General features: G+C 37.2%; 1 protein-coding gene across 13 annotated transcripts in view; it reads left to right on the top strand.

Moving 5' to 3' along the window:
- The window catches only part of Lpar1 (lysophosphatidic acid receptor 1), a 149,023-nt gene that overhangs the window by 78,602 nt on the left and 59,557 nt on the right, over positions 1-10,864 (top strand). For all 13 annotated transcript variants that reach the window (XM_013073485.3, XM_004848123.3, XM_004848128.4 and 10 more), the window contains one exon: positions 10,115-10,862. In XM_013073485.3, the coding sequence (XP_012928939.1) occupies positions 10,115-10,862 (748 nt within the window). The remainder of the gene's footprint in view (positions 1-10,114; positions 10,863-10,864) is intronic.

Below are 10,864 nucleotides of genomic sequence, written 5' to 3' on the forward strand. Positions count from 1 at the left end.
CATTTTAGAATGATTTCATTCTGCCTCTCATGTACTAAGTGACTATTTTGCTTTTAAGCCAAGGACACAAAGATATTTTGATCCTTCCAAGTAATTACTGGGAATTTTCATTAAAAGAGTGAATTTGGGTAGATTTTCAATCTCTTAACAGTTTGCTCCTCTAATTATCCTCCAGCATTCTAATAAAAGGTGACAAATTTAAATGGCAAAATATCTATCAAAGATTTTGTGTATGATAAATCCTTTAATAGATACTGGACATATGTTAATGCTTTCTGTTTTCCACGTGATGATTCTAGGGGTTCTTCATGGGGAGAAAATGGGCTACTTCTACATATGGATGTATATATTATGTGCATATGTGTTATGCCAGAAGGTCCATCAAAGGAAAGCCAACTTGGATAAACACTCTAGGGAGAGCTGCAGTGTATTGCCAGGAATAAATGCATGTGCAGATAAACATTGAGATTTCTGACTTACTCCATCTTGAACCATGTTTCTATTAGAAATTAAATTTGTTCTTGTGTTGTCATTTAAATTCATTTATGCTCCATTTTGTGTTTATAAACAGATAAGGTTTGAGAGGATATCTTATTTTGGAATCTGAGAGCACATTTTGAATTTTCTTTTCATATGATAAAATTGTACTGATGCACAAAGATAAACCACAAATGACACCTTTCATGTTTATTTTTCTAATGCGTCCTTTTAATTGGTTAGGATTTTTTGTTTGTTTATTTTTATTTATTTTGGTACCAGGGATCAAACTCAGGACCTTGCACTTGCAAAGCAGGCAGTGGAACCACTCAGCTAAATCCTAGCCCTAATTGGTTAGTTTTTAATGATTAATGGAGCTATTCCTTTATCCTCCAAAGGTTTGTGGCTTTCTCTTTCTTACTGCCCTTCCAGACATATTTTGTCTGCTCTCCTTTTGACAGTCCTAAATTCCCTAACTGCTTTTCTTTGAGTATTTGTTGCACATTTTCCATGAGTAAATGTCAAGGTAGGATAATGACCCAATGTTTTTATTCTAATCATAGAGTCCAGGGGATACCTATCTTTTGAGATCTGTACCTTGCTGTAATAAGACTGTCATTTAAAAAAAAATCAGTCTGCATTTGCTGTGTAATGATACTGCATTTGGTAAGTACATAGCATCACTTAAGCACTGCCCTTAAATTAAACTTCTCCCATTTCACTCTGTGGGCTCAGGTTGGTGGAGAAGTGAAAAGTGTGTTGCTACCTGCTCTTTAGCATTAGCGAGGGCTCTGGAGCAGATTAGATTCTAAAGTTCAAGTTTGGCAATAAAATAACTTTCAAAGATTCAGACAACCTTTAGTAGCAAAAGATTGAATCCTGTAGGAGAAAGAAGAGGGCGTGGAAGTGGCTGACTACTTTCAGAGTTAGAATGTCCAGCAGCTGATTTCAAAACATTTGCACTTAAATAAACCTAGACCAGGCATTACAGAGAGCTGTTAGAGTCTTAGTTCACAGCTGGAAGGGAGAACTCTTCATCTAGATTCAGATGTGTCCCCAAGTCTCAGGGCTTTGTATATTCTAGAACTCTAGTTAGCATTACAGAGCTGTGGTTGATCAGGTTGCAAAGGGACCTGACAAAAACAATGAAGGGGAGAATTCAGGGAATATTCCAGCCTCATGGTCTAATGGCACAGGTCATGGATTAGGGTTTACCTCTGATGGACATGCTGGACTGTACAGAGATGACTTGGAATAGATCTTGCTTCTATGAGATGCCCAGATGGAGAGATTCAACTGTGCCTCAGCCCACTGTCTCTTTCAAGAGTTTGATGGAGCAGTAGGGCATCATTGAATCTGCACAAATTCAACTGTGTAGCAGTGGAGAAAGAAAAGGCAGAAGAAACAAGGTGGCAAATGATAGGGAATATCATGAGACATGAAGATTACAGTCATCAGTCACACCATGATATTTTACTCTTTTGAATGATCCATTAGGAAGATACATTTTTTTACTTGAATTGTTTCTTAAAATTATTAAAACTTGCCCTTGATATTTAAAATATTAAGTGCTGCTTTTAAATTGTGTATTTTATTGTTTTCTCTAACCTATTCACAGAAAAATAGCATAGCATACAGGGATAAGCAATTTTTTTGTGGGGGGGGTACCGGGGATCGAACTCCAGACTTTGCGCTTGTGAGGCAGGTAGCGGAACCACTGAGCTAAATCCCTGGTCCCCAGGGATAAGCAATTTTGTAATGAAAAGATACAATAAGGGAAGGGAATAGAAGGTAGTGAAAATGAAAAGAAAAAGCATATAATCCTATCTTTTAAAATTGAAATGGAAGGCCAGGGATTTAGCTCAGTGGCATAGTTAGTGGCTGCCTGGCAAACGCGAGGTTCTCAGTTCAATCTCTGGTATTAAAAAAAAAATTGAAATGAAACATGGACAGATGGGTTAACTTATTTATTTATTTATTTATTTATTTTGGGTACCGGGGATCAAACTCTGGACCTTGTGCTTGCAAGGCAGGCGGCGGAACCACTGAGCTAAATCCCCAGCCCTGGGTTAACTTATTTTATAAATAGTGTTTAGTTATGAAGATTCAACCCCTCTGGGATTTTTTTTTTTTTTTGGTAGTAATAAGGATTGAACTCAGGATCTTTACAATGAGCTACATCTCCAGCTTGTTTTTGTAGTTTGAGACACGTTCTTCCTAAATTTCTTAGGCTGGGCTTGAGTTTGCAATTTCCCTGCTTTAAGTTTTGTAACCACCTGAAAGCAATGTGTCTTGTGAGTTTTAAAGAGTACTGCTAGTAGATTTGTATGTGTGTGTGTGTGTGCATGCTTTTGTTTTTTCCCCTTTTTTCTCAGAACTTACTTTTACAAGTACTTATTTAGTTTAGAAATGTAGATAATGTACTTTTTGTATTACACATGTCTGACACTGTTCTTTATTGTCCTGTGTGAGAACATCAGTATAGCTGGCTGTGGAATTTATGAATCTCAGGCATTTTCGCTCTATATTAGAGATTCTGATTGCTTGAGCCCTGTCCTTAGGAATTCTGTCTACACCTGAATCTTGGCATATCCTGTGCTGTCTGTTTTAGATATTTGGTGCATTTTCATTTTTTCTCTGTGTACTAAAATTTTTCTTTACCCTTGAGATTCTAAAATCTCATCAAGCTATGACTACATTTTATATTATTTTTGTAATTTATGTAAGCTTTAATTTATATGTTTAACCTGAGGTCTTTCTCTTTAAGCAATACCTTTTCTTTGTTTAGAATAGCATTTCTTCAGCTTCCTTGGATTCATAATGTAACTAGGACTTTTCCTGTGTGTTCCTCTTTTCCTTTCCTTTTCTTCTCAGGCTCTCTGAGTCCCGGGTGAATTTCTTAAGCTTTCTATTTGCCATTTCCTTTTTCTGGAATGTTTATACTTTATTTTGTTGACTGTGTTGCTGTTTTCAGGAATTGTTATTCAGTTTCTTCTGGTAGGTACAATAGTGGCATCCAGAGATATCCACTGCTTTATCCTCAGAACCTCTGAGTATGCTGCCTTACATAGCAAAAGGGACTTTTCAGATGTGATTTTGTTAAGGATTTTGAGATAGGGAGATTATCCTAGAACACTCTAGGTGGGTTTAATGTAATTACAAGTGTCCTTAAGTGCAAAAGAGAGAAGCAAAGAGCCAAGTGTGAGAGACATGGCTGGCTATCACTGGCTTTTGAAGGTGGGAGGAATCATGAGCCAAGGAAAGTGGGCAACCAGTAGACATTGGAAAAGAAAGGAAAAATGGGTTCTTTCCTAAAACCTCTGCAGAGGAATACGTCCTTGCCAGCACCTTGATTTTATCCTAGGGAGACCCATTTAGGACTTCTATATATCTAAGTTACTGTTAGCATTACCTAGTTACTGTTACAGTAGCAATAAGAAACTATGAAATCCATATAGTATTTAATTTTTGTCTTCATATTGTTCTATTTTCAACACTAGTACCCTAATAAAGCACTTTGAGAAGACAAATTATAAATTCCTATAATTTAATCTCTTCCTTTTTCCCCCCAATAAATCTACTTCATCCAGAGGTGTTTTTTATTTTCAGGGTGGACATCTCCTTTGAGATTGCATTTTTCCCCATTATGTTAGATTTTTTCTGTTTGCTATATCATTATAGCCATGGCTGTCTTACTAGATAGTCAATCGAAGTTGAATCATTCTCCAAGAACTTAATGTGAGTTTCCTAAGTACATTGGGTCCTGAAGAAGCAGCGAAGTCCTTTACTGTGCTCCTCTTCATGCTACAGGAGTTTTTCCCAGGGTCTCTGCTCCTTACTCTCCAGACCTGCTCCTTTTTTGCAGATAATTTGAGAGACTTATTTCTTCTTTTGATTCTGTTGTATATTACTAAATCTAGCTGAAACTCCTCCTTTTCTCAGGTACATTGTGCCCTTACTGCTTTTAACTCCTGGTACATTTTCTACTCTTTTAATATTTAGTTGGTATGAAATGCAGAGTTCTTACCCAGAATTCTTTGTCAGGGATTTTAAATCTGAAGTAGAGCTTATATACAATTTAGTCTGTTTTCCTAATTTCTCAGATGGTCAAACTCAATTTCAAAAAGTTCATGTTTTATCATTAAAAATAATATAGTTTTTATTGTAGCACCACTCAATTTCTGAGAAAGAAGGAATGGAATAAAACTGAGTTATATGCCACTGTCAACTGAACACTTGGGATTCCATTAGAGAAAAACTCAGCTTTATTTATCTTAGCATATTGGAGATTAAAGAAGATAAGTTTAACTTCTTTATTTTGCCATCCTTAGTCATATAAGTTTAAACAAATAGGAAAACCACAACTTTTATCTATTTAGAAAATTATAAGAAGTTGCACATATCCCTGTTTGATTTTATTAATTGGTGTTTTGAAATTGGAATATTATGAAATGTATGCTTCGTACTTTATTTTAAAAATTCTTTGCCCAGAGAAAACAAATGGCAACACAGGCTAATGGAAAGAGCAGTTTTGTATTTATATTTATAATTTCTGTATATCATTTGAAAAAGAGAAACTTTTAAATTGTAAACATTTTTGGAATTAATTTATTAATGCAACCAACATTTATTTACCATTGAATCCACCTGACAGTTGCTACTATACAACAATGAATAAAAAAGCTAAAATTTTCACCTTGGTCATTTTTTAGCCCAGCTGAGAGGAATGAATAGATAATCAAGCAAACATTATACAGTGTATTATATGTCATTGCAGGGGAGCTGTATAGATCTGGTAGGAAACACTTTGCTCAGACATAAGAGTGTTTGAGGGGAATGGCTAGAAGGAACAACATTGCGCTGAGAAATTGGGGAATGATTGAAGCATTCAAACTGTGGTCCTTGAACCAGTAACTGGATTGGCATTATCTGGAGCCCCACCTCAGATCTACTGTATCAGAAATTCTTGGGATGTGACCAGCAATCTGTGTTTTATAAACCCCCTAGGTGATTCTGATGTAGGAAACCACTGTTGTCATTGATGCTGAGAACTGGAGATGAGAGAGCACAGCATATTAAAGCAGAGTTTAAGCAGAGAGTTTGAAGTCATCAATAGCTTGAGTTGAGGCAGGGAAGTCCTGATAAGATAGTTGAAGAGCTTAGCACATTTGTAAACCACTGAAGTGTTTTTGGTAGGAGAATAGATTGCTTAACTTTCTCTTTTAGAAATATCACTAGAGAAGAGATTAGAGCTGAGTAGAAAAAACACTTAGGAAGCCAGTGTGGCAGTAATAGCAATGTTTATGAGGATGGAATAAGGTAGATAGGTCAGTTAGATATTTAGAAAATAGAATTTCTAAGGTTTGGTTATGGATATAAATATGAGGATGACTGAAAAGGAAGAAGTCTCATGTTTAGCACTCAAGCCAATGGCAGTTTTCTACTCTCTTGGAAAGAGGATATAGGAGGAGCACATTGGGGATCATGGAAAAGATTATGAGTTTGAGTTTGGTTTTTCAATATTGCAACTAAAGTAGTGATGAGATAGTCAATAAAGTTATTAGTAGACAATTCAACATTTACATGGGGCTCAGGAAGGAATTATGATTAAATATGTAGAACTGGGAATATTTGGGTTATGTACAGTAATTGAAATCTTGGGGATAAATTAGATAACTGTGGAAGTTTATTGAATAAATGAGAGGATAAATAATGCAGAACACATTCTTACTGGGCAGAGGAAGAGGAACTCTAAAAAATGGCCAAGACAAACCAGCCAGAGAGAATAGTTAAAATCCAAGAGACTGGGATGACATGAAAGCCAAGAGAAGAGAATTTTCCCAGATGATCCTTTCCATTGTGTGTCTGATGCTTTGGGGAAGGAAAGGAGATAATTGAAAGTTTGTTAGAATGGCCACTCAAAGATGCCAGTGACTTTGGAGAGTTACATAGATCTTATCTTAGATACTTTTCTTTTTGGTGAGACAAAATACCTGATACCCACAAGTTAAGGAAGAAAGGCTAATTTTGGCTCACAGATTCTAAAGTTTTCAGTCTAGAATCAGCTGGATCCAAGGCAGGGTGGCATAGCATTAGGTCATTACAGAAGAGAAATAGTTTATGGCACGGCAAGCAGAAGGCAGCAAAAGCAGCAAGCAGCAGAAACAGCTTGCCTTCCCTCTCTCTCTTTATATTCCATCCAAGCTATAAATCTATTGATTGGTGACACCCACACCCAGGGCGGGGCTTCCATTATCCCCACATGGAACTATGCTAATTCCAATCAGTACACCAATTTAGTACCACACACCCTTCATCCCAGTATCACAGATCCTAAATCCAGCCAGCTCTGAAAAGCCCCACCTATGAGCTTATAAGGATTTGGGGGACATCTAGATACAAATCATAACAAACCTCAAGAAGTTGACTAGAAGTGAATTCGATAGATTGGTGGGAGTAGAAGCAATACTATGAGACATTAGAGGGAGAAAGACATTACAACAGATTTGGTTATGAAGGAGGAAAAGAATCAAAGCTGACAGGCCAGAAGGATAATATGAGACTATTGAGGAACTTTCCCCTCTTTTTAAAGATGGCAGAGACTTAATCTTTAATATTGATGAGGAAGTGTGGCATTGGAGGGAGAGGGCAAAAGGTGGGGAGAGAAAGGAAAGGAAAAGAGAAGGATGAAAAAAGGGAGGAAACTGAAGATGGAAGAGAAAGGAAGCAAATCATAGAAAAAGGTTCTTGAAATTGTAGGAAGGGAAGAATTCAAACTAGTTGGGTGGCAGAGAGCACACCTTTTCAGTCCAAAGGGGAAGGGGAAGGGGGAGGGGGAGGGAAAAGAAAGAAGGGAAAGGAATAAATATGAGAAAAGGAAAAAACGGAAACAAAATCTTTGTAAATAGGGAGGGGTGGAGGTGTTGAAGATGAATGGGGAAAAAATAAGAACCAAGATATAGCATATAAAGGCACAAACTCCCAATGATGAATGTCATCATATTGTATACCTAAAATGTACCAATTAATTAAAAAAAAAAAAGCAATCAAAGAAGAGAAAGGGAATATTGGGCCCATAACTTTTCTTTCCAGTGGGAGAAAAAAGAGGGAATTCCAATCTGATGATTTCTGTTCTCCTCTGTTTGATAGCTGCTGATGGAAAGAGGGGCCTAAAAGGTGGAAAATGGTAGTTAAGTTAAAAATAATCATTGTGCAGAATATAGACTAATCATTAGGGAGAAAAGCAAATTGGCATCAAAGTTCCACTTGAGGAGAGACATCATGAATTTATAATGGAACCAATCTTCAGATATGTGAATTTTATCTAAACTTTCTAGAAACCCTTAGTATGTGTGGAATTAGCAACAAATTGGATTCAACCAAGACCATTGCTTTGGTAGTACAGTGGGGCAAAGAAATGAAAAGATAAGCCCTCTGTTCCTTTATTTAAAAGCTCCAAAATTTAAACAACTCTGAAGGTTAATCCTAATTCAGTTGGTGCTAAAACTCTGAATGAATTGATGAACTGATAGCTTTCCCTTATCAAATTGGATAGATATATATATGTATATATATTTATTTACTTACATGTTTTGCCTCACAAATGAATGTGTATGATTACGGAGTGCTGCCTCTTAGTCTGCTGGAGATGTTATATATGGAGTACCCACTCTATAACTATTATTAAAGCCAGAAAAAATTCTGAATTCTAAAGAACATTTGACCCTAATATCTTCAAGAAGAGAGTGTGTAAGTAATAAAGAGATTAAAATGAATTATTATAGAATCTAAGCTGGAAAAGGGGAAAGAGGAAGATGGGAAGGGTATTTGACTGGGAAAAGCTTGAAGAGTCCAGGATATAGATATCCTCAAAGTACTGGGAATCAAATGAGAAAAATTGAAGAATGGGAAATTATAATAAGTAACTAGAATGCTTCAAGTATTTCCAAAGGGAGACAGTTCTGGGTGCTTATAAATTCCAGGGTGGGCCTGTGGGTGTGGGCACCTGGGTTGTAATGGAATGGAAAGTCATTAGAGACGAGGTCAAGAAAATAAAAGGGAAGATAATTAGATAAATTACTCAGAGTAATGGCAAGACTCAAGGTGGACTGGAACTTTGCAAGCCAAGTTCTCTGATTTCTAATGTGTGAAGCACTGTGAAAGGTATGTGAGATACCCAGGGGTATTTAACAAGATCTTTACTCTTCCCCTGGAGGACAATCTTTTTAATAAACAGAAAAATAAAACAATAAGTAATTAGCATTTTACACTGTTTTTGAGATTGTTAGTGATTGGCAAACATTTATGTGCAAATCATGGATATTCAGTAGACTCTATGATCACAAATAGTGGTTAAAAACTGTCAGATTTGCCGAGTAACTTATTAGAAACCATGATTTAAAGAAAGGTAGAATGTGAAATATTGAAAAAATATGTTGTAACTCTAGAAGTCTCAAACTTAAGGCTTCAGGAAGAGTGATTTGTTCTATGTGGTATGTAATATTCTTGCTTTCTTTCTGTTGTTTTTTGTTTTCTAACTTTGCTGCTTTTTTCAGTACTTGGTATCAAACCCAGGAGTGTTCTACCATTGAGCTACATCCTCAGCTCCCACCCCCTACCATCCTTTTATTTTTAGACAGGTCTCACTGAGTTGCTCTGGTGGGACTCATTTTTGAGATCCTGCTGCTTCAGCCTCCCTAAGTGCTTGGATCTGGGATTATAGGTGTGTGCTACTGTTCCCATTTTAATTTTGTTTTAGTAGTCTTATTGATTATATTTTTCTATTTTAAACTGCCTCCATCCCTTTTGGCTTCAAGTGAGTATAAATAACAAGCAAAAATATTCTAATCATTGATGTTCAAAAATAAGCAAACACATTGTAAAGCATTTTCACTTCAAATTTGAAAAACATACTTCATATAACCTAAATATATTTCACTTCTTGTAGAGCAGTGTCAAGTATCAACTGCTGTTTGGAGGCTACATTAGGTTCTCCCAAAAGAAAAGAATCTCCTTGAGTGTTGATGAATGCTATTCTGGGGCTGAGGAGCTGTGGGGGTAGGCTTTGCTGACCACAGGAATGTTGAGCATCAGATGGTGGCTTTGGCCAAAGAACCTTTGATGGATAATGACCTCTCTGAAATGCTGAGACTGATGGTCCTTGTGGGATCCTGCATCACAAAATGTCTGTCACTGATGGAGCATACTATGTGAGACTAGAAATGCAGAATAATAGAGCAATGATACCCTATCTATAAACCACCTGTGCTTAGAAATTCCCCAAATAACAGGTCAAAGTAGATTTCACTATGATAAATAGTCCAATTGCAATGTTGTCCAAAATTTTGTCTGTCTCATTTATTTTAAGCCAGATTTCTTGCCATGTGGCTTTTCTAGTAGACTTCAATGACATGCAACCACCAACCAGAGACCTTGTCATTTATTTAACTCCAACTGTCTTTAATCTTGAGGACTGTGAAAAGCCTTAGGGTTTCAGTATAATCACAGAATGTTTTGCAGGATCAGATTTTTACTTTTGTTTCTTTGGCTGCCTGTACCAGAGAAGTCTTGTCGTTATCTGTACATCTTTAAATTTGTGAGTTTTTTTCTATTTTTTATCACTTTCTTTCTTTTTTAGTTCACAGCCATGAATGAACCACAGTGCTTCTACAATGAGTCCATTGCCTTCTTTTATAACCGAAGTGGAAAGTATCTTGCCACAGAATGGAACACAGTCAGCAAGTTGGTGATGGGACTTGGAATCACTGTCTGCATCTTCATCATGTTGGCCAACCTTTTGGTCATGGTGGCTATCTACGTCAACCGCCGCTTCCATTTTCCTATTTATTACTTAATGGCTAACCTGGCTGCTGCAGACTTCTTTGCTGGGTTGGCTTACTTCTACCTAATGTTCAACACAGGACCCAATACTCGGAGACTGACTGTTAGCACATGGCTCCTTCGTCAGGGCCTCATTGACACCAGCCTGACAGCATCTGTGGCCAACTTACTGGCTATTGCAATTGAGAGGCATATTACAGTTTTCCGCATGCAGCTCCATACACGGATGAGCAACCGGCGAGTAGTGGTGGTCATTGTGGTCATCTGGACGATGGCCATTGTCATGGGTGCTATACCCAGTGTGGGCTGGAATTGTATCTGCGATATTGAGAATTGTTCCAATATGGCACCCCTCTACAGTGACTCTTACTTAGTCTTCTGGGCCATTTTCAACTTGGTGACCTTTGTGGTAATGGTGGTTCTTTATGCTCACATATTTGGCTATGTTCGCCAGAGGACTATGAGAATGTCTCGGCATAGTTCTGGACCCCGGCGGAATCGGGATACCATGATGAGTCTTCTGAAGACTGTGGTCATTGTGCTTGGT

This window comes from Heterocephalus glaber, unplaced genomic scaffold (assembly GCF_053883595.1).
Source record: "Heterocephalus glaber isolate CG9 unplaced genomic scaffold, H.glaber_assembly_v1.0 deba00001481, whole genome shotgun sequence".
NCBI lineage: Eukaryota > Metazoa > Chordata > Mammalia > Rodentia > Bathyergidae > Heterocephalus > Heterocephalus glaber.